At 44.9% G+C, this 22,093-nt stretch overlaps 4 protein-coding genes across 12 annotated transcripts in view; 1 reads left to right on the top strand and 3 right to left on the bottom strand.

The window, feature by feature from the left end:
• The window catches only part of dlgap3 (discs, large (Drosophila) homolog-associated protein 3), a 72,780-nt gene extending 62,403 nt beyond the window's left edge, over nucleotides 1-10,377 (top strand). For all 5 annotated transcript variants that reach the window (XM_029844834.1, XM_029844838.1, XM_029844835.1 and 2 more), the window contains 7 exons: nucleotides 1,069-1,601; nucleotides 1,691-1,785; nucleotides 2,603-2,822; nucleotides 4,127-4,418; nucleotides 4,492-4,583; nucleotides 4,728-4,874; nucleotides 5,396-10,377. In XM_029844834.1, coding sequence (XP_029700694.1) covers nucleotides 1,069-1,601; nucleotides 1,691-1,785; nucleotides 2,603-2,822; nucleotides 4,127-4,418; nucleotides 4,492-4,583; nucleotides 4,728-4,874; nucleotides 5,396-5,710 — 1,694 coding nt within the window. In that variant the 3' untranslated portion in view covers nucleotides 5,711-10,377. The remainder of the gene's footprint in view (nucleotides 1-1,068; nucleotides 1,602-1,690; nucleotides 1,786-2,602; nucleotides 2,823-4,126; nucleotides 4,419-4,491; nucleotides 4,584-4,727; nucleotides 4,875-5,395) is intronic.
• Nucleotides 10,378-11,144: 767 nt separating this feature from the next.
• Nucleotides 11,145-14,001, bottom strand: LOC101066312 (tissue alpha-L-fucosidase-like). Its single transcript, XM_029844839.1, has 8 exons — nucleotides 13,504-14,001; nucleotides 13,173-13,307; nucleotides 12,791-12,928; nucleotides 12,586-12,691; nucleotides 12,313-12,513; nucleotides 11,851-12,041; nucleotides 11,619-11,718; nucleotides 11,145-11,536 (listed from the first exon to the last, which is right to left on the bottom strand). The coding sequence occupies exons 1-8, from the start codon at nucleotides 13,839-13,841 to the stop codon at nucleotides 11,402-11,404; spliced, it is 1,344 nt and encodes a 447-aa protein (XP_029700699.1). The 5' UTR covers nucleotides 13,842-14,001; the 3' UTR covers nucleotides 11,145-11,401.
• A 433-nt stretch (nucleotides 14,002-14,434) lies between these two features.
• LOC105417161 (tissue alpha-L-fucosidase-like) lies at nucleotides 14,435-17,705 on the bottom strand. 3 transcript variants are annotated; one of them, XM_029844856.1, is made up of 8 exons: nucleotides 17,096-17,705; nucleotides 16,765-16,899; nucleotides 16,383-16,520; nucleotides 16,178-16,283; nucleotides 15,905-16,105; nucleotides 15,442-15,674; nucleotides 15,054-15,153; nucleotides 14,435-14,975 (listed from the first exon to the last, which is right to left on the bottom strand). In XM_029844856.1, the coding sequence occupies exons 1-8, from the start codon at nucleotides 17,431-17,433 to the stop codon at nucleotides 14,841-14,843; spliced, it is 1,386 nt and encodes a 461-aa protein (XP_029700716.1). In that variant the 5' UTR covers nucleotides 17,434-17,705; the 3' UTR covers nucleotides 14,435-14,840. The 3 variants fall into 3 exon arrangements, with proteins under 3 accessions (XP_029700716.1, XP_029700717.1, XP_029700718.1); XM_029844857.1 differs by having other exon boundaries at nucleotides 15,442-15,671; nucleotides 17,096-17,704; XM_029844858.1 differs by having other exon boundaries at nucleotides 15,442-15,632; nucleotides 17,096-17,687.
• Nucleotides 17,706-19,121: 1,416 nt separating this feature from the next.
• On the bottom strand, nucleotides 19,122-22,083 carry LOC101079676 (tissue alpha-L-fucosidase-like). Of its 3 annotated transcripts, none has more exons than XM_011609054.2 (8): nucleotides 21,698-22,083; nucleotides 21,460-21,594; nucleotides 21,110-21,247; nucleotides 20,917-21,022; nucleotides 20,644-20,844; nucleotides 20,182-20,411; nucleotides 19,738-19,837; nucleotides 19,122-19,659 (listed from the first exon to the last, which is right to left on the bottom strand). In XM_011609054.2, exons 1-8 carry the CDS (start codon nucleotides 22,033-22,035, stop codon nucleotides 19,525-19,527), a joined length of 1,383 nt encoding a protein of 460 aa, XP_011607356.1. In that variant the 5' UTR covers nucleotides 22,036-22,083; the 3' UTR covers nucleotides 19,122-19,524. The 3 variants fall into 3 exon arrangements, with proteins under 3 accessions (XP_011607356.1, XP_029700715.1, XP_011607357.1); XM_029844855.1 differs by having other exon boundaries at nucleotides 20,182-20,414; XM_011609055.2 differs by having other exon boundaries at nucleotides 20,182-20,372; nucleotides 21,698-22,079.
• Between the last annotated feature and the right edge of the window lie 10 nt (nucleotides 22,084-22,093).

The following is a 22,093-nucleotide window of genomic DNA, read 5'->3' on the forward strand; positions in this document are numbered from 1 at the left end:
GAGTGTGTGCCAGCCTGGGCTTGGGTGTGCTGATGTGTCTGCGGCGGTTCTGATAGAGTTCTGAGGGCATGTGGAGGTCTTTTTCCTGGCAGGGGGCCCGGTGAGGGAGCCAGCGGGACACCTCGCGAACAAAACAAGCTCCTGCACAAACGCAGAGACTCCCTCACGCATCCATTTTTAATTCGACGCCTTTTTGTCTCCTGGTTTTGTTCCTGAGCATATTCTTGCCTCCGTATCTCCTTTTCTTCCCACCGTTCTGGGTGGGATCGCAGGTTCCTCAGGTTCAGTAACAGGTACAGGAACACTCAGATACACCAAATGTATCAGTGTGCCATGAGTTTTGAGCGAGCGTCTGATTTCTGGAGCAGGTTGTTATCAGCAGACAAGTCCGAATCAGAAAGCTAGCAGGTCAAAACCGAGCACCAAAATCTTAAAACAAATCATGAGTGGCACACCAGACACAAAGGCTGTTTGGCACAGGAATGGAGAGGCGCGTTTAAACACGGTGGATTGATTTCACTCCTTTTGCAGTATATGCAAATATAACTTACTAGTTAATACTGTTTATATGGAATTATAGTCTTTCGTGTATATATGCATTCATCTCCCCTTACTTTCCATCTGTTTATGCCAAGGACAGGACTTATAAAAGCTAGATCCACGAGTTGCTAAAAATAGCCTGTGTGTTTTTGTGTTCGGATGTGGCTCAGGGAAGGTGGTGGAGAAACTCTGCGCCGCACATTTTAATGATTCTTTCAGGAAATTCGGTTAAATTACACACAGGAGAATTTTTCCTTAGTTGCATTGTCTTGTCTGTTTCAGTCCACCACCTCGCCCCCTCCGTTTCCTCTCAAAATCAGCACCTAAGCAGAAGCATTGATACAAGTCATATTATCATTTTTTTTGCATAACAATGTTGTCCTTTTCTCTCTCTTGTGTGCACCTCTCTAACTCCCCTCTTTCTTACCCTTTCCAGTCTGTCCCTTTTGTGAGTATCTTCCGCCGCTGTTCCCTCTCAATATTTTAACAGCCCACTCTGTCTTCCTCTCTCCCGTTCTGATACTTCAGTCTTTCCTTATCGTAAAGGTGCTCCTCCCCCGCTTCCACCTCGCATGTCCAAGTCTTCTCTCTCGGTGCGAGCCCAGAGTAGCACCGAGTCAACCCAGGATGCCTACTTCCAAAACAGTGGACAGTTGGCCTCAGGCCCTGGGCGCACCAAACAACACAGCAACTCCGTGGACCTGGGAGGGTCTGAAGGCCCCTCCGGTCGCTCCTCCAGAGGAGGATACTACACTGCCGTGGGCCCTGGACGCTCGCGTCAGTACAGCAACTCAGCAGAAAGCCTAGATGGGGTGAGGGGCTCAAGGGAGCTGGTGCCCTACGGAGGGGGTCCAGGAGTCGGGGTGAGACCCAAACACAGCAGCTCAGCTGACAGTCTGCTGGAGGGACCAACGAGGCCAGCCAGGGAGAGGGACGGCAGGGTTGGCGGCAGCCTGGGAAAGTCAGTTTCACTTCCTCAGAACAGCATGGTGCTCAGCAAAGCAGGGGGGCACGACGATGTACGAGGGGGGAGAAAATTGAGACCCTCCATAGCTGTGCAGGTTAGACATGAACACCAAGCGAATGATGTGCTCTACTTTTAAATTCTCTCGGTAACAAATGCCATTTGTTGCGTGCGTCTGTTGTTCAGGTTGACAGCTCAGAGACTTTATCAGATTCTGATGCTGAGGGCAAAGCTCTTACAGAGGTCCATTCCATTGGAGTCCAAGTGGAAGATGACAAAAGGTAACAAATAAAAGTTATATTGGGTAAATCTAAAGTGTGTGTTTCTTTTGAAGATTTGAACGTTTCTACCTTGCACTAACCCGAAAATCCAAACCCGTGTGTTAATTTAACCTTTTCTATAAATATATGCCTTCCTGACGAGTGCTTGGTCTTTACAGGCTAATTTATGCGAATATTTTTAACATCAGATTTTTTCAGAGACGCTCATTATCCGGGCACCCACGAGCGCGGAAAGTTATGGTCGATGTCTAATCTCACTTTTATGACTCCATTCAGCAATTAATCAGACATCACAGCTTGAACCCAGGAACAGTTTGTTCCACGAATGTCTCATTTTTTTCAACAATAAGCATGATTAATCAAATCAACAAGGCGTCCTCGACAAGGCCGACTCCCGATATAACCCAAATTGCTTACGGGAATCACACTCATGCTTACAAGCTGTCGCAGCATCCCGAACTCTGGCATACACGTTTCGAGCCACTTGTGATCTTGCACCTATTAGCAACGGCCCCCACCTCTTGCGATCATCAAGGCTGCCGTGAGGGAGAGGGGAAAAATCCGCGTGCGTGAGTCACACCTCCTCAGATGGCAAAGGATGAAGGAGAGTTGAGGTAGCAACTCGAGGCATGGTAAACACTGAGTCGACCGGCGTGACATTTGAGTGCTGGTGTGTCATGTGAAAGAAGATTTGACCAACTCAACTGAGTGAGTAGCCGTCACCGCCCCCGCTGCAGGAGGAACATGCGGTATATTTATGTTGAAAAGACTTTCCCCCAAACGTCTCTCAGCCATTTTGTCACTTCCTGTGTCGCAGGCGGGCTCGCTTCAAGCGCTCCAATAGTGTAACGGCGAGCGTGCAAGCCGACCTGGGTCCCGAGGGCTTCCCGGGCCTCAGCATCGCCGTGCCGATGCAGGACAAGAGTCTCCAGTTCGGCTGCTCCTTCCAGAGGCACTCGTCAGAGCCCGAGTCAGCCAGTCAGTACACCGACTGCCACCGCACGGTCCACACCCAGGGGCAGTGGGCGTACAGAGAGGTGGGTCTCCTTGGCTCATGATGGCGTCCATGTAAAACATCCTTTTTCATGTGTTTCATAAAACTAAAGCTGACTTAAAAATGACACATCAGTAAGATGAATGGGCCTCTAAATATCATTGGGCCAGATTCACCAATATGTTCTTAAGAATCTTCTTAGATTCTTTCTTAAGTTGTTATTAAGAAGTTTTTTAAGAAAACCCTACGTCGGATTCATCAACGCGTTCGTAAGCCCCAGAATTGTTCGCAGCTGTGTTCTTAGATTGATGAATGCCATCTGTTCGTAAGTTGAAAGCGCGTGCCAGGTGAGTCTAATTAACATACGATTAGCATAAGTCACCGCCCATGAATGCCCATAAAAGGAACTGCAGCAGGACCCTGTAGACAGAGCAAAAAGCAGCCAAATGCCCAAAGCTTGCCTCTCCACGCCTGATTTCTGACGCCGTGTTGAACAATCAAGAAAGGATGGCTAACACGCTTGATAAAATTGCCTCAACCCTGATGACTATAGCCAACACGCTTAAAGAAATCAACGAGAATGTAAAAAAAAGAAGAATGTAAAAAAAATAAACGTGTAAAAGCTGTGCTCGGATTGTGACAATAATGCATTTTATTCACAAACGGGCAATTAATCGCGCTCGAACGTGAACCGCGTGCCTGCAGTCTGGCCCCATCATTGCGTCAGGACGCACATCCTCACGGGGTTGTGGCTCTGTGTCCAAACACATCCAGCGCCCCTTTAACCTGCCAATGGTGCGTTCAATGGTGGAGCGACTGCGCGCATGCATCTGATTGAATAAAACTCCTGTGGAGTCTGAGGGTTGGTCAGTGGTGTCAACAACCAGAGCATATCCTCGATCCCCTAATAAAATAAATCAAGATAAAATCAAATAAAAAGACAGTTTTGGCATGGTTTCCAATTTGGTTGATTAATGTTAAGTCATTGGCACATTTACGTAATTTTAAAATTCTCCGTAAATCACCAAAAATAGGAAATAAACAAATAAATAAATAAATATGACAGAATTATCACTGTAATATTGAATTTTATTGAACTGCACAAGAGAAGAAAACCCAACCATACCAACATGTCGGCACTGAAATGTGCGCAAGAGTACTCCTGAGTGTTCGTAGGATTTGTTCTTACCTACGAATAAATCCAGGATAAGAAGAAATTGGTGAATGCCACAATCTTCGTAAACTGTTCGTAAGTGGGACTTAAGAACAAATTTGTTCGTAAGAACGCTTCGAGAATCTGGCCCATTGATTTTAAATAGAGTTTAAGGGATGATTCTATTATTCTAGGATCTTCTCCAGAGCGGCTACACCACAGAGTCCTGCCAGACAGACCTGCGGCGCCAGCACCCCCATTTGCCTCCACGCTCCCACTCACCTCTGCCAATAACCTCTGAGAGAGCTTGGGCAGGTACGCCGTCCCTGGAGGGCCCGCGCAGCCTGCCCGACTCGGGGCGAGCCTCGCCGTGCATGAGGGACGGGGAGTTCTTCTTACGCCTCCTGCAGACAGAGGTGGAGAGGATGGAGGGGTGGTGTCAGAACATGGAGAGAGAGGCAGAAGAGAACGACCTGCCGGAGGAGAGTAAGTTCAGCCAGAGGCTCTGCGATGCAAAAGTGACGCAGCGATAAGTCTTACCATGCTGCTCCCTCCCCAGTTCTTGAGCCGATCCGAAGCGCGGTCGGCGGCGCCCAGATGCTCATGTCTCAGAAAGTCCAGCAGTTTTTCCGCCTCTGTCAACAAAGTTTGGTGAGTGTGTGGCAACGTGCTAATTCATGGCAAAAAACACCTGAAACGCGTTGCATGATTTTGTGGACCGGTGCTGAAGGCTGCAGCGGCCCTGCACCAAACCACACCGCGACCTCATGGCCTCTTTGATCCCTCTGCGGACAGGACCCCTCCGCGTACCCCCAGCCTACCTCTCAGGACCTGGCCAACTTCTGGGACCTGCTCCAGCTTAACATAGAGGACGTCCGGATCAAATTCCAGGACCTCCAGAGGGTGAAGGAGTCCGGTTGGAGGCTTCCACCTGAAAAGAAGGTGAGAGGCTCTGGGGGACAAATGGCCCTGCTTTCCCTGCAGCATCACCCCAGAGCTAAGGCCACCACGTGCAGGAGAGCAGCGCAGATGGTTACGCCCTCCGAGGCTTTGGAGGCTCTGAAAGTGCAGAACAGCGTGGGCATCTGACCTGAGCTACGAGACATCCTAAACCTTTACATATGTAAATGCATCTCAGGGGTGTTTACTTATTTCAGCTGCTCAGACTGAAGAAAACACTCGCCTGCACTCTAACTGTCCTCTCAATGGCTACTTTCTAATCATATCTCCTTGATACCACACTAACAGCAGATATTCTCTTTCCTCTCTCTTTTTTTTACTCTTTTCTCATTTCATTTCCCCCCCTTTGTTGTCAACATATTTTGGGATATTTGTCTTTTGCCACGTCCATCTCAATTCTTTATTGCTTGCACTTTGATCATCATTCCCCAATTATCTCTTTCCCTGCATGTCACTTTACCCACTGTCCTTTTTCACTGCCATCGTGGACATTATCGGGCCAGGAGGACAAAAAGCTCCCTCCTCCTTTACCAAAGAAGCCAGCAGGCGGGGTGAGTGGAAGTCTCCGGTCGGATAGCACAGGCGATGGGGGTGCGGGAAGCGGCGGAGGTGGGTCCGGGGGCCTGGTGGTGCCTCGCCTGGGTGGACACACCCTACCCATCAGGGAGAAGTCCCTGGATCTCGGGGACCGTCAGAGGACAGAGGCAAGGAGGAGGCTGCTGCAGACCAAGCGTGCTGCCTCCTTTAGGCAGAACTCGGCTACAGAGAGCGCTGACAGCATTGAGATCTACATCCCAGAAGCCCAAACTCGACTCTGAACACGAGACCAACGTGTCTCCTTCCTTACCACCCTCACCAGTCCCAGTCTTTCTCTGAGCCTAGATTTGGACTTTCTGTAGGTCACTGCTGTTTACCCTCCAGCCTCCCTTTCAAGCATTTCCATGTCTCCGCCCACAGCAACTGCAAACTCACCTCGCCTGCTCATAGAACAAGCCATTGTAGTTTCTTGAAGACACCGGGAGCCTAACCTCTATCGGAAGCTAGCGCACGATGAGTTGCAGACATTTCCAAATGAATTCTCCAGATTTGTTTTGCTGCTAGAAAAGTAAGATGCAGCCACTCTCACCCCAGTCATCTGCAGAAGATCACACAGTAGCATGCATGAGCTTGCTCACATACCGCCTCCCCATCACCGAATAAAGGGCTTAACAGGCACAGACAGAACCCCCCCACCCCCACCCTCATGGATCCCCCATTGCCATCTTCCAAAACGACTCGCAACAGCATTGAGCAAAATATGTCCACTTTCCTCGCTAATAACAACACAAGGGACGATCAAACGCTGAATAATTTCTCACGTCTGTTTCGCCACCCGAGAAGCAGATGATTAACAATCTACGAAGAACAATCTTCAGACATTCTTTTAACCCAGGTGCCAATCGGCCGGTGACTCACGGGACGTGAAATTATTTTCCGCCTGTGTGCGCTTCGATCTTCGCATCCTTTCATCAGCTACACTCAGCAACCAGACTGCTTGAATGTGCCAGCACTATTTGTACATAGTGTGCACACTCCCGTTCTCCAAAAGGAGCTTTAGCAGTGTAGCATGACAGCCTTGACGAGTAGACAGCACCACAGACAAAAGGAAGGGAGCTATTTTTGTTGCATTTTAGGAAGCCTCTCAGAAGTTTTGCGTTCTAAAGCAGGATGTGCTTAGAATTTTTAAGAAGAATACTTTTTTTTTTGGTGGGTTTAGTAGACTTTGCTGACTAAGCCCCCATTTCACTGTGAGACTTTAGCACCACCAAGTGGTCAACTAGGGAATGACAGCAACAATGGTCTGCGGAGAGTTGTCTCCCCTTCTGTCAGGAAGTAGCACACTCTCTAAAACAGCTATTAAAGATGATCTATTTATTTCTCTTCAGTTCTGCCCCCTGAAATGGATTATCTTTATTCCTACATTCTCATGCTGTAGGATGGCATCGAGACGATAAAGCACTGCATCACCACACTAAATTAGGGAGAGACACCAAAGTCTTCAGCAGAATCTGCTCACCTACCTTCAATTTCAATCCACTGCACACAAAATGAGTGGATATAGCTTTTCCTTTCAGAGATTAACCTTGATAGTCTTTTATAATCACCCGCGGAGAGAGAAATAACACCTGTTAGGAATTAATTCCACTGTTGATGCACCGGTTTTTATAAAGTGTAGCACTGTTTTGAACTCTTCAGCTGAGTCGCGTTCATCAGATGGAAGGAAGCGTCTGGAAAGGCGTGCGTGTTGTGAAGGGACTCGTGACGAAGCCCAACAACTAGAAACGTCCCAATCAGCCATTGCCTCGAGAAAAAATACTATATAAGAATATTTTAGCATGACCTTTCTTTTTTTTTTAGTTCCTTTCTTTTCTATTTGGATGGATTGTGTTGGCAAAATGGGATATTTTACCAGGAGATGTATATTTTATAATATCTACCTTTCTAGAGTAGTAGAGAATCTTGAGTACGACATGTACAAACTATATCAAATGTGAAATATTACGGTATTATTATAGATTCTAGCATTGTGTGATACGACAGCAGTGTGGCAGACATCCAGACTCAGAACACGTGAGACTGAAATATCTTCAGTTTGAGAGTGTTGGGTTCACAGGGTATAACTGGCAAGTGTATATTGCCAAGTATGATCCTTCTTAGGCCTACTGTATATCTATCTGTGGTTCTAGCATATACTGCTGTATCCCCCCATATCCTCTCCTTAGAACCAACTACATGTGCCTAACCAGCTATATGTGGAGGTTTCCTTTGAACACAGTTTACAGTACATATGTAGAGAGTTATGTAAATAGAAAACTATAAAATCTGAAGATATTGTTAAAGAAAATGTTTTTATTGTCCCTCGTCACCCCCACTCTTACGTGCAATACACACATCAAGACTGGCAGATTTTGTTGATGTTAGCGCTGCATGTTTTATCTTAACCCTTGTTTAAGGAAAACCTATTCTACAATCGTGATTTTTTTTTTTTTTTTTTTTGGGATGATACAAGCCAAATTTTGTAGCTCACAAAGCAGATTTTATGACCGAGAGATCGATGCGGCGGATCAATCTGACAACCCAGCTGCCCCGCCGACCAAACGTTGGTGGGGGTGGGGGAAACAAAACAAAGGAGGCCGGGAATCAAACATGACGTTGAATTCATCCACGGCAGGGTGTCCATGACACGTCAGAGGCCGCGTCCAACAAAGCACAAAGACCTGCTTTTATACTGTTACTCCACTGTGAAGGCTTCTTTAGCCCACCCTCGTGTTCCTGGAGGTGTTACAAGAAGAGGGGGGGTAACCGGCGTTCCAATCAAAGAGGCTTTGTGATACTGACACCGTACATCCTCTGTAGCAACTGTTGCTGCCACCAGTTTAATTATGTAGGCCTCCAGCTAGCCACCTTGTCCTGCAACAACACTCCCCATGCCATGATTTCCACACATTTACCCGTCAAACCCTCCCGCCGGAGGCCTCAGCACCACCTCCGCCCCCACCTGGACTCCTGCACCAACCCTTTCACCTCTTTCTAGAAGTGCAAAAACTCTTTGTGGACACCCAGGAGGACAGGTCAACGCTGAGTACCTCATTTTCTAGCAGCAGAGTCTCCCTGATCCAGGCCTCCACCCTCAGGGGACCCCGTCATGCCACCAACCCACCCTGAAAAGGCTGGACCGGGTCGCCAAGCGCGAAAAAGGGGAATCCCTCGAGCCCAGATTCTCTAGTAGCCATTTTTCCCCCCCCTGCCACCTGAGCTCAGTTGTAGCCGGCTCGTGCGTGCGTGTGTTTGCTGTGTACCGTCTACCGTCACTAAAGATGCTGTAGCAGCAGATTCGAGTTTTAGTTACGAGGATGTTTCCAAGCGAGCGGTTTAGTTAAACTTTAGCGGGAAAAGCTGAAGCTGCTGGCTAAAGATTTGGCAAATTGACCTCATCCTGTTAGTTAAGTGAGAACAATAAATAAATCAATCACTTGGGTTATATTCAATCCACAGGATGGAGAGTTCACGTTTGTTCAGCTTTTATTGGGCGATGGCTGGAAATTTGCATGGAGACTGAAAAATAACTGGAAGGAGAAGAAAAAGACTTTCCCCCAAAGTTTTACTTCCTCCAGCCTCCCAAGCAGCAGTTCGACCCTTCCTGGATGTTTAACTAAAACTCCAATGTGCCTTTAGCTCTGATGTGCATTTGTTTTGTGTGGGAGAGAGAGAATCTGGAAACATTCTATGTTCACTTTCTATTTTTGGTTTCTCTTCATTTTTATAGCCTCCCATTTTGAAAATTCTAAATGTGTTCCTTTTTTAATTAAAAAAAAAAAAAAAACTTAATTTTTCTGTTTCTTTGCCCAGTGACAGTTTACGTTTATTTTATATCAACGTCATCCTGCTTGACTAAAACACGCAACTGTAGACATTTATCGTACATTTTAAAGTTTGGTTTTTTTAAGTTCCATTTCACCACAGTAATCCTGTTTTGTGTGCACGAGGGTGGATGCATTTTTATTGTCATGTTGCAGTACACAAAGTAAACCATGTGTTTCACAGAGGTCTGAGCAATTACTGTGTAATTATCAAACAAATGACACCCTGCCACCTTCAAGTTTACAAAACTGTAAATACCAGTTGCCAATGGACTCGTCTCTTTTCAATATTACATATATTATTGTTAGAATATGACTATTACTAGTACGAGCTGTCACTGAAAGGACAAATTCTTGCCATCACTCATTATCAATGGTGTTGTAAACTTACAAGGTGAACATTGTTCTGTGTACAAGGGTAAGTGTCGTGCTCAAAAAAGAAAACATAACTGTTTTATCAACGCCGAGGAGTTTTAAACCGCTGCTGCTAATGAGGTGTGATAACAACCAACCACTCTGGGAAGACTCATTTTTCTCTCTCTCTCTGGGATCCATTACGGACACTCGAGCAAAGAGTGAGAGATCACCAAAAGAGGAAAGGAAGAGCGATGTGGACAGATAGAGGGGAAGACCCAGACACCTTCACGTGCGTTTATCCTGCCGGGGAACGCAAACCGACACCGACTCCACTTCAATCTACGTTCTGATGTAGCAAATACTGAAATAGGCCCTTGTTCTCTCTCATCTTTCTCACGGAACACCATGATTTCGACTCAAACGGGTTTGATATAGCGTGCTTTTGTCATCACACCAGACTTCTGTTCTTTTCTATATAACTCAGTGCCAATATAGCATAATGTACATACAAACCTGACACACTTTGGGGTTTTGTTTTGTTCTTTTCTTCCTATAAGTACAACTGAGTGGAGAATATAGCAATAGTAACACCATATGATAAGATGTTTGTCTCCAGCGCCCCCTGGTGGCAACACATGATGCACATGATTCGTGCTGACAGGCAGTGGAGGGTTTTTGCACAGTGACGTGTAAAAGTTTTTAAAACAAATTGAAAGAAAAGTCATTATTCTCTCTGTTGTGTTGTGCTTCTCATTTTGTACATACAAATTTATTTATTGATCTGGTACGTTTTATGGATCTGGATGTGTCGGAGGAGCACGTCTAAGAGCCCTGAAGCCCAGAGAGATGGCACACTGTGACGTGGTTTTACCCCAACACAGAATGTAACACTGTCAATGTTGTTGAAACATTTTCTAATGGCTAATTATTATTACTATTAATATGATTACTATAAAGATATTTTAGCCAGTTAAAGGGCTGCAGCGTGGTTTGTTCTTTTTTTGTGTCGACTCAGCATTTATTTCGGGCGTATTGACATCTCAGGGTCAGTTGTTGATTGGTTGAGGTCGCAAAGAGAAAACACGCCATCTGCTCACACTTACAGTCCGTTTAGTCATCCACCTAACGAGCATGGTTTTAAGGGAGGAAAGCAGTGTGACTTCAGAAATGTCACAAAGGACCCAAAACCGTTTTGCACAGTGCCACCAGGACACCAGCGTATCTTTATCAGATTTGATTTTCACGGTGCTGCTCCGTGTTTTAGTCGGCCTCGCCGTGCTGCGGTGAATTAGGATGTGGGATTTAAGATGCCTGGGCAGCGGCTGCACCAATACTGCACGATCGTGCGCGATTGAGCCAGATCAGTCGCTGATTTGAGTCAGCAGAGAATCTGCAGGCACAGTGATGAGATGTGCTCATGTTCCCCCAACAAGACCGCAGCTAAAACAATATTACGCTCACTCCATTTGTGCATTAAACAATTCAAACAAGCTTGTTTAAAAAAGCTCTCAATCACACCTTTAATCGAGCAAATACAATCATAACTTCATCAAAAATATAGCTAAAAGATGCCATAAAAGTAAAAATAAAAAGTTACAGAGAGCTGTCACCATTTTAAATGCTATAAAACCAGTTTAGTGGTTTAAACAAATCACTGCCGATCCCTTTAAAAACAATGCAAAAATGATTCCCTGACTATTGTGCAAAGGAGAAACTGGTAAATAATAAAGCACTGTAGGTCTCCATCGAGGCTTACTGGACACCATCCAGTTTGATTGTCCAGACCTGACTGGGCGACTGGGGCAGTTCAGGTAGAAGGACCACAAGGCCACCGTTGGGACGGACTGGAGCCCAGGATAACGGGTTTGTGTTCCCTAATATGGTCACCTGGAGAAGGTTGGGAAGTCCATAGTTATTTATGGTTGAGACTGATGCCGAATAAACACGACCAAGACATGTTGAACTTTACCTTAGTGGCCGTTGATGTTTTAGGTTCCAGTAGTTCAACCAAAGGCTTAGAAGGTTTGGCTGTAATGAAGGCATAGACGCTTTTTCCTTTAGACGTGTACCTGGAGACGTGGAGAAGACGTTGATCCAGTTATATCCTCATTATTTATTACAATATAACAAAAATTAAAACAACGGTATTAAATCAGGTTGTTTAAGCAAAAGACACTGAAAGAACCGGTGAATCTTCTTACCAAACCGGTAGACTTGCATTTTCTCTCTGGATCCTCCAGGGTTTCGAGCCATAAATCGCCTCCCCGTTTACGTCCAGCCAGGCTCCGATACCCCGGAGCCTCTCTTCAAACACGACAGGGATCATTCCATCAGGAGTGGGGCCGACGTTCAGAAGGTAGTTCCCTCCCAGGGCCACGGTTTCAACCAAATCCTGCCGTATAAGTAGGGAAACGATGCCTGGGTGTCTTTTCTGCTGTTCATTATAATATGATTTTAGGAGTGCAAAGCAGAAACCTGCAGGAGCTGTATTTTACCAAGATTTTTTTTAAATAAAGGGTGAGAACACACTGTTTTATACACACCCTGAACAATGTCAGAAGCCTGCACGACTGGTATTCTCGGTCTACAAACCGGATGTTTTCCAGATTCTCTTTCAGGAGTTAACACGCATTCATAGAACACCAACGGGTATGTGAACACACCTTGATGATGGTGGGCAAGTCCATCAGTTCAGATGTCTTCATATTCCGTCGGTAACCCCAGGATTGCTTGTCCACAGACTGGCACTTCTCCCACTTGTGTTTGGGCAGCTGGCCTGGAGTATATTTATCCTCACAGTTGTAGTAGCCGCCATGTTTGCAATAACAGCCTGCTCCCCATCTGTCATTGGTCACTATTGTGTCCTTGGATGATGATACTTGATTTAGAATTATTATGCAAAAAGAAACATTGCTGTGTGTTACAAAAGCACCTACTTTGACAGGGCTGTCGTTGTAGAGCCACGCCAAGAACTGGGTGGAGTTCCAGTAGGAGTCAGGTGCTTCCCAGTCACCATCAGACCAGATCAACTCAGGTTTGTATCTGGGAAAAGCAGCACAACGCAAAAGCTGCTTATCACACAGAGTCAACAAAAAACCAGTCTGATCTTGTGACCTGCACAGAAAATGTTTTGAAACACACCTTACAACCATGTTAAAAAGCTCAGGAAGGAGCTTGTTCGTCACATACTGTTGAGATTTGAAACCATTCTTCTTATCTATCAGGTACAAAGGGTTGAACCACTCGTACAGAGAGTTGTACAGTCCATAATGCAGTGACCTGAGGAGAAAATTGGGAGTTTAGTTAAAATCACACACTTAACAAGTTGTAGAAATAAATAACTTATCTATAACTACAAATAACTTTTCTCTTGTGATGGGCAAATGAAATAAGTCAACAAACCTTTCATGACAACAGTCATGTGTTTAATTGACAACCACCAAACAATTGTCAGACTATTTCTCCCTAAATGAGCAAAATCATTCAGACATTGATGGAAATTGCTTGAACGCTGATGTCCTACCTATTGCGTACAGCTTCTCCCAGCTCTCCCACTAAATCTCGGTGCGGACCAGTATCGACCGAGTTCCAGTTCCAGGAAAATGGCGATCCCCAGTTAGTAAAACCTTCATGGTGTTTGGCAGTCAGGACCACATATCTGCAAGAAAACAGCTGATTAATACGTAACAACGGTCTTCATTTTGCAGATACTGAGCTTTATTTTATCAACCGAAGAGAAACAAAGGTGAAGATGTTACCGTATAAAGCCTGAAGGGGGCAGTGTTGTACATACTGTCGGCAGGTAAAGACAACTGAAAAGGCAAACAATTAAAAGCTGCACAAAAATCACTCACTTTGCACCAGAAGCTTTAAAAATATCCGCCCAGTCACCCGGGTTAAAGAACTGCGCATGAAAACCGGGGGCAAAATCCGGGTAGGTGAAATCAGGCGGGTAGTTCTTTTTCATATAGTCCACACAGATCTGTTCCGGGGGCTGCTGACCCTGCCAGTGCCACCAGAACCACTCGCTCTCAAACGCTGGGACAGAAAAGACTCCCCAGTGGACAAAAATCCCCACTTTGGCTTCGTCGTACCACGTCGGCAGCGGTCTGGAGTCCAAACTGGTCCAGTCTGCAGTGTAGCGAGCCGCAGCGTGGGAAGCGAAGAAGACAAGTGTCGCTAATGTTAGCATGCTGCCGATTACCCACACCTGCAAATCTAATTTACTTAACCTGGACTTGGTTTAGCCTCTAATGTGGCAGTGTACTTCAACAATGCTATGACAAAGATAAAGTTTTCAGGGTTTTACATTCCTTCCTGTTTGTGGTGTAACATGACAAGTCATGTGGTGCGATCACGTGACTTGTTCAGCGTCCTCTCTTTTTTCAGCTTTAAATGCAAAAAAGTCGTTTTTTCCCATTTGTGAAAACAAATACCTAATGCAAATGACAGTTGAATCACTTCACACTTCAATTTCCTTATGCAATTAAAACATATATTTGATTTATTGTCTATTTTAATTCCTAAGTGCTATTGTTGGCTGAGTGGAAGTGTGGTTTCTGTATTTATTCGTTGATGAACTGCTGGATAGTTGAATTTCCCTTCTGGGATGAATCAAGTTCTATCTATCTAATCTAATCTATCTACCTATCTATCAATCACTGTTTATGGTACCCTACCTGTTCTAAATCATATTTTTTGATAAAAGTTTTATTCTGATCAGTAATGGTCATGCATGTCAAATTGTAAAAATGTGTTTTGCTCCTTTTGAAAAACAATTCTTAACAGAATAATGAACCAGTTTATTTCAGGTTTTTATAACTTTACTCTCACCACATTGATCACATCAGCTGACAGGATAATCTTTAAAATGGCCTCAGTGCAGCAGTGAAAAGGCAAACTGCACATACTTTTAAAAGACACAAAGATAGAAATAGAATACAATTTTTTTTTAAATAGTGTACTTTCTGAAGAAAAAATAAAGAAACCATTAAATATCTGAGCAAGACATCCATATAAACCACAGGACACTTTTAAACGGCACACAGCAGATTAAACTTACACATTTAAAACAAAACCACCACAGCTAAAAGAATAAGTGACCCTTTCACAAGAGTTTGTGTCATATAATTGAAAGAAAAACAAGACACCATGATGCTAATTATCCAGCCTTGTTGGGTGCCTTTGTGGCTCACTTGGCATCACTTATTTTGATTGTCCAGACCTGACTCACGGACTGAGACAGTTCAGGCAGAAGAACAAAAAGGCCACCATCGGCGCTGATTGGGGTCCAAGTCAACGGGCCCTGATGGCCTAATAAGGTCACCTGGATGAGGTGCGAAAGAGATTAATACAAGCTTTTGATACATCCTGCAAATGCCACAAATTAGCTCAGAGGCTTCACCTTAGTGGATGAATCACATTTAGGTTGCAAGAGTTCCACGATGGATTTGGAAGGTTTGGCTGTCAAGAAGGCGTAGACAGTCGACCCTTTAGATGTGTACCTGAAGAAATGGAGGTGATGTGGAAACTCAATTTTCAGGTCATTTTTTGTGTGGCATGTACTTAAATGCATTCCTTTTGAAGGCAGTCTTTACAGGTCCCACTGGTTTGTTAACAATAGGCTAAAGCTGCAATGTGAAACATGTTAAATATTCTAGCTAAATTGGAACATCTTTATTCTCAGACACAATCCTTCAGGGTTTATTACAATATAACAAAAATTATAAAAAACAGTATTAAATCAGGTTGTTTAAGCAAAAGACGCTGAAAGAACCGGTGAATCTTCTTACCAAACCGGTAGACTTGCATCTTCTCTCTGGATCCTCCAGGGTTTCGAGCCATAAATCGCCTCCCCGTTTACGTCCAGCCAGGCTCCGATACCCCGGAGCCTCTCTTCAAACACGACAGGGATCATTCCATCAGGAGTGGGGCCAACGTTCAGAAGGTAGTTCCCTCCCAGGGCCACGGTTTCAACCAAATCCTGCCGTATAAGTAGGAAAACGATGCCTGGGTGTCTTTTCTGCTGTTCATTATAATATGATTTTAGGAGTGCAAAGCAGAAACCTGCAGGAGCTGTATTTTACCAAGATTATTTTTAAATAAAAGGGTGAGAACACACTGTTTTATACACACCCTGAACAATGTCAGAAGCCTGCACAACTGGTATTCTCGGTCTAAAAACCAGATGTTTTCCAGATTCTCTTTCAGGAGTTAACACGCATTCATAGAACACCAACGGGTATGTGAACACACCTTGATGATGGTGGGCAAGTCCATCAGTTCAGATGTCTTCATATTCCGTCGGTAACCCCAGGATTGCTTGTCCACAGACTGGCACTTCTCCCACTTGTGTTTGGGCAGCTGGCCTGGAGTATATTTATCCTCACAGTTGTAGTAGCCGCCATGTTTGCAATAACAGCCTGCTCCCCATCTGTCATTGGTCACTATTGTGTCCTTGGATGATGATACTTGATTTAGAATTATTATGCAAAAAGAAACATTGCTGTGTGTTACAAAAGCACCTACTTTGACAGGGCTGTCGTTGTAGAGCCACGCCAAGAACTGGGTGGAGTTCCAGTAGGAGTCAGGCGCTTCCCAGTCACCATCAGACCAGATCAACTCAGGTTCATATCTGGGAAAAGAAGCACAAGGCAAAAGCTGCTTATCACACAGAGTCAACAGAAAACCAGTCTGATCTTGTGACCTGCACAGAAAATGTTTTGAAACACACCTTACAACCATTTTAAAAAGCTCAGGAAGGAGCTTGTTCGTCACATACTGTTGAGATTTGAAACCATTCTTCTTATCTATCAGGTACAAAGGGTTGAACCACTCGTACAGAGAGTTGTACAGTCCATAATGCAGTGACCTGAGGAGAAAATTGGGAGTTTAGTTAAAAATCACACACTTAACAAGTTGTAGAAATAAATAACTTATCTATAACTACAAATAACTTTCTCTTGTGATGGGCAAATGAAATAAGTCAACAAACCTTTCATGACAACAGTCATGTGTTTAATTGACAACCACCAAACAATTGTCAGACTATTTCTCCCTAAATGAGCAAAATCATTCAGACATTGATGGAAATTGCTTGAACGCTGATGTCCTACCTATTGCGTACAGCTTCTCCCAGCTCTCCCACTAAATCTCGGTGCGGACCAGTATCGACCGAGTTCCAGTTCCAGGAAAATGGCGATCCCCAGTTAGTAAAACCTTCATGGTGTTTGGCAGTCAGGACCACATATCTGCAAGAAAACAGCTGATTAATACGTAACAACGGTCTTCATTTTGCAGATACTGAGCTTTATTTTATCAACCGAAGAGAAACAAAGGTGAAGATGTGACCGTATAAAGCCTGAAGGGGGCAGTGTTGTACATACTGTCGGCAGGTAAAGACAACTGAAAAGGCAAACAATTAGAAGCTGCACAAAAATCACTCACTTTGCACCAGAAGCTTTAAAAATATCCGCCCAGTCACCCGGGTTAAAGAACTGCGCATGAAAACCGGGGGCAAAATCCGGGTAGGTGAAATCAGGCGGGTAGTTCTTTTTCATATAGTCCACACAGATCTGTTCCGGGGGCTGCTGACCCTGCCAGCGCCACCAGAACCACTCGCTCTCAAACGCTGGGACAGAAAAGACTCCCCAGTGGACAAAAATCCCCACTTTGGCTTCGTCGTACCACGTCGGCAGCGGTCTGGAGTCCAAACTGGTCCAGTCTGCAGTGTAGCGAGCCGCAGCGTGGGAAGCGAAGAAGACAAGTGTCGCTAATGTTAGCATGCTGCCGATTACCCACACCTGCAAATCTAATTTACTTAACCTGGACTTGGTTTAGCCTCTAATGTGGCAGTGTACTTCAACAATGCTATGACAAAGATAAAGTGTTCAAGGTTTTACATTCCTTCATGTTTGTGGTGTAACTTGACGAGTCATGTGGTGCGATCACGTGACTTGTTCAGCGACCCCTCTCTTTTTTCAGCCTTAAATACAAAAAGTCGTTTTTTTCCCCATTTGTGAAAACAAATACCTAATGCAAATGACAGTTGAATCACTTCACACTTCAATTTCCTTATGCAATTAAAACATATATTTGATTTATTGTCTATTTTAATTCCTAAGTGCTGTTGTTGGCTGAGTGGAAGTGTGGTTTCTGTATTTACCGTATTTCCACGACTATAAGGCGCACCTAAAACAGATTTTCTCAAAAATCGACGGTGCGCCTTATAATACGGTGCGCCTGGGATGTGGACTGAGTTCCAAAATCTTCTGTGCGCCTTTGGTGGGTGCCCTACGGTAAACGCTCCGCCAATCGATTAGCGGAACACCTACGCGTAAGGATCCCCTAAAATGGCGCCGGTCAAGTGAGACGCGTATGAATGAGGCTTACTTTAAACTGCAGGCCATCAAATATGCGGTTGAAAATGGCAATCGAGCAATCTTAGTGTTTTCGCTTTATGAGGAGGCGGCATCTCTCCATACGCGCGAGGGCAACTGTTGCGCAGCGGCTACCCGCGGATTACCAGGAGAGGGCGGCCATCTTCCCTAACCCTAACCAGGAGAAGGTGGCCATCTTCCCTAACCAGGAGAGGGTGGCCATCTTCCCTAACCCTAACCAGGAGAGGGTGGCCATCTTCCCTAACCCTAACCAGGAGAGGGTGGCCATCTTCCCTAACCCTAACCAGGAGAGGGTGGCCATCTTCCCTAACCCTAACCAGGAGAGGGTGGCCATCTTCCCTAACCCTAACCAGGAGAGGGTGGCCATCTTCCGCACCTACTGCCACGAAAAGATAACCGCGCACAGCCACATCACCAACATGGATGAGATCCCTCTGACTTTTAACATCCATTTGACCCACAAAGGAGAAAAAGGGACCAGCACGGTGGCGATACGCACAACGGGGCACGAGAAGTCGTCGTTCACCGTGGTTCTCGGCTGCCACGGAAACGGACAGAGCGCTGGATGACAGAAGGCGAACACTCCTTCACAAAGACTATGAGGCAGCGGCGGGCAAGTTATGCCACCATATGCGGGTGGATTGTAGATGCATGGGCTATGATACCGTCTTCATATATTGGAAGAGCTTTCACAAAATCAACACTAAACCGGAACCGGTCGGTGAGTCCGATTCAGATGATTAAGAAGAGGAATTCGGGATGTTGGACATTGAAATAGTGCAGCTGTTTAATTCAGATACAGAAGATGAAAACTTTGATTTTTTTGCTGTATATTTCAGCATGCGCCTTTTAATACAGTGCGGCTTATGGTCGTGAAAATACGGTTTTCTTTGAGCTGATGGATAGTTGAATTTCCCTTCTGGGATGAATCAAGTTTATCTATCTATCACTGTTTATGGTACCCTACCTGTTCTAAATCATATTTTTTGATAAAAGTTTTATTCTGATCAGTAATGGTCATGCATGTCAAATTGTAAAAATGTGTTTTGCTCCTTTTGAATAAAAATTCTGAACAGAATAATGAACCAGTTTATTTCAGGTTTTTATAACTTTACTCTCACCACATTGATCACATCAGCTGACAGGATAATCTTTAAAATGGCAGCGGTGAAAAGGCAAACTGCACATACTTTTAAAAGACACAAAGATAGAAATAGAATACAATTTTTTTTTTTTTTAAATAGTGTACTTTCTGAAGAAAAAAATAAAGAAACCATTAAATATCTGAGCAAGACATCCATATAAACCACAGGACACTTTTAAATGGCACACAGCAGATTAAATTTACACATTCAAAACAAAACCACCACAGCTAAAAGAATAAGTGATCCCTTTCACAAGAGTTTGTGTCATATAACAGAGAAAAACAAGACACCATGATGCTAATTATCCAGCCTTGTTGGGTGCCTTTGTGGCTCACTTGGCATCACTTATTTTGATTGTCCAGACCTGACTCACGGACTGAGACAGTTCAGGCAGAAGAACATAAAGGCCACCATCGGCGCTGATTGGGGTCCAAGTCAACGGGCCCTGATGGCCTAATAAGGTCACCTGGATGAGGTGTGAAAGAGATTAATACAAGCTTTTGATACATCCTGCAAATGCCACAAATGAGCTCAGAGGCTTCACCTCAGTGGATGAATCACATTTAGGTTGCAAGAGTTCCACGATGGATTTGGAAGGTTTGGCTGTCAAGAAGGCGTAGACAGTCGACCCTTTAGATGTGTACCTGAAGAAATGGAGGTGATGTGGAGTAGAGACAAGTGTAGGCATATGTGGCGACAAACAATGGAAACTCAATTTTCAGGTCATTTTTTGTGTGGAATGTACTTAAATGCATTCCTTTTGAAGGCAGTCTTTACAGGTCCCACTGGTTTGTTAACAATAGGCTAAAGCTGCAATGTGAAACATGTTAAATATGCTAGCTTGTTCGCTTTTCTTACCAAATTGAAACATCTTTATTCTCAGACAGAATCCTCCAGGGTTTATTACAGTATAACAAAAATTAAAACAACGGTATTAAATCAGGTTGTTTAAGCAAAAGACACTGAAAGAACCGGTGAATCTTCTTACCAAACCGGTAGACTTGCATTTTCGCTCTGGATCCTCCAGGGTTTCGAGCCATAAATCGCCTCCCCGTTTACGTCCAGCCAGGCTCCGATACCCCGGAGCCTCTCTTCAAACACGACAGGGATCATTCCATCAGAAGTGGGGCCAACGTTCAGAAGGTAGTTCCCTCCCAGGGCCACGGTTTCAACCAAATCCTGCCGTATATGTAGGAAAACGATGCCTGGGTGTCTTTTCTGCTGTTCATTATAATATGATTTTAGGAGTGCAAAGCAGAAACCTGCAGGAGCTGTATTTTACCAAGATTATTTTTAAATAAAGGGTGAGAACACACTGTTTTATACACACCCTGAACAATGTCAGAAACCTGCACGACTGGTATTCTCGGTCTACAAACCGGATGTTTTCCAGATTCTCTTTCAGGAGTTAACACGCATTCATAGAACACCAACGGGTATGTGAACACACCTTGATGATGGTGGGCAAGTCCATCAGTTCAGATGTCTTCATATTCCGTCGGTAACCCCAGGATTGCTTGTCCACAGACTGGCACTTCTCCCACTTGTGTTTGGGCAGCTGGCCTGGAGTATATTTATCCTCACAGTTGTAGTAGCCGCCATGTTTGCACCTGAGGTCAGATCCCCATCTGTCATTGGTCACTACTGTGTCCTAGGATTGTAATAGTTTGTTGACACCCAGGAGTCCAGAATGAACATCACTTTCCCCCACAAAAACACCTACTTTAACTGGACTGTCATTATAGAGCCAGGCTAAGAACTGGGTGGAGTTCCAATACGTATCAGGTGCGTCCCATTCGCCATCAGACCAGATCAGATCAGGTTTGTACCTGGGGAAACAGCAGGAAGGCCACATTGTAACTCCACAATGTTATTACATGGAATTCTGGATTACACACACAGAGTGCACTACCTACGTGACAACCATGCTATAAAGCTCTGGAAGGAGCTTATGTGCCACAAACTCCTGAGTTTTGAAGCCGCTTTTCTTGTCTCTCTCAAATAGGTGGTTGGACCACTCACACAAAGAGTGGTAGAGTCCATAATGCAGCGACCTGTGGAGGAAAACGGAATACTGAAGATGCCAATAGCAGGGATGCCTGCGTCTGAACAAGCACAGCCTCACTGTTGTTGTCCATGAATGCAGAATGCGAGACTTATTTCTACCAACCCGGACATAAAAATGTCAATAATCCAAGAAGATTAAATCTTTATAATCACAACAGTACATCAGTTGCACTAAAGGTTCATTGATTTCATGTCCCACCGGCTGCGTACAGCTGCTCCCAGCTCTCCCACTAAATCTCTGTGCGGGCCAATATCGACGGAGTTCCAGTTCCAGGAGAAAGGTGACCCCCAGTTAGTGAAACCCTCATGGTGTTTGGCAGTCAGGACCACATACCTGCAGAGTACAAACCAATATATATCATTCAAGATTACATGCATTTTTGTATGCAATAATGATATTTAAAAATAAAGTTTAAAAAAAAATGTTTCATACTCACTTTGCACCAGAAGCTTTAAATATATCCGCCCAGTCTCCCGGGTTAAAGAACCGGGCACTGAAGTGAGGAGCAAACTCCGGGTAGGTGAACCCAGACGGGTAGTTACGTTTCATGAAATCGACACACTCCTGGTTCGGAGGCTGCCGAAACAGCCAGTCAAACAAGAACCACTCGTCGTGAAACCCCGGGACGGAATACACACCCCAGTGGACAAAGATCCCAAACTTGGCTTGGTCGTACCATGAGGGCAGCGGTCTGGAGTCCAAACTGGGCCAGTCCTCCGTGTACCGAGCCGCCGCTCGGGCTGCCAGCACGGTCAGGAACGCTGCCACCAACATGGCGCAGGCTTCACGAATACGCACTCACACCTGTCTTGTGTCGTGTACTGTTGTTTTT

Source organism: Takifugu rubripes, chromosome 12 (genome assembly GCF_901000725.2).
Source record: "Takifugu rubripes chromosome 12, fTakRub1.2, whole genome shotgun sequence".
In the NCBI taxonomy this organism is placed as follows: Eukaryota; Metazoa; Chordata; class Actinopteri; order Tetraodontiformes; family Tetraodontidae; genus Takifugu; species Takifugu rubripes.

Bases quoted from the DNA above. Each gene is read 5' to 3' on its own strand.
- LOC101066312 (XM_029844839.1), bottom strand. From the start codon at position 13,841: ATGCTAACATTAGCGACACTTGTCTTCTTCGCTTCCCACGCTGCGGCT. The intron at 12,692-12,790 runs GTGTGTTTCAAA...TGCTTTTCCCAG, and splicing joins CTTTTTAACATGGTTGTAAG to ATACAAACCTGAGTTGATCT. The intron at 12,042-12,312 runs GTGTGTTCACAT...CTTATACGGCAG, and splicing joins ACTTGCCCACCATCATCAAG to GATTTGGTTGAAACCGTGGC.
- LOC105417161 (XM_029844856.1), bottom strand. From the start codon at position 17,433: ATGCTAACATTAGCGACACTTGTCTTCTTCGCTTCCCACGCTGCGGCT. The intron at 16,521-16,764 runs GTAGGACATCAG...TTTTCTCCTCAG, and splicing joins GGAGAAGCTGTACGCAATAG to GTCACTGCATTATGGACTGT. The intron at 15,154-15,441 runs GTAAGAAGATTC...CCATTTCTTCAG, and splicing joins GATGCAAGTCTACCGGTTTG to GTACACATCTAAAGGGTCGA.
- LOC101079676 (XM_029844855.1), bottom strand. From the start codon at position 22,035: ATGTTGGTGGCAGCGTTCCTGACCGTGCTGGCAGCCCGAGCGGCGGCT. The intron at 21,248-21,459 runs GTGGGACATGAA...TTTCCTCCACAG, and splicing joins GGAGCAGCTGTACGCAGCCG to GTCGCTGCATTATGGACTCT. The intron at 19,660-19,737 runs GTGAAGCCTCTG...CACCTCATCCAG, and splicing joins AATGTGATTCATCCACTGAG to GTGACCTTATTAGGCCATCA.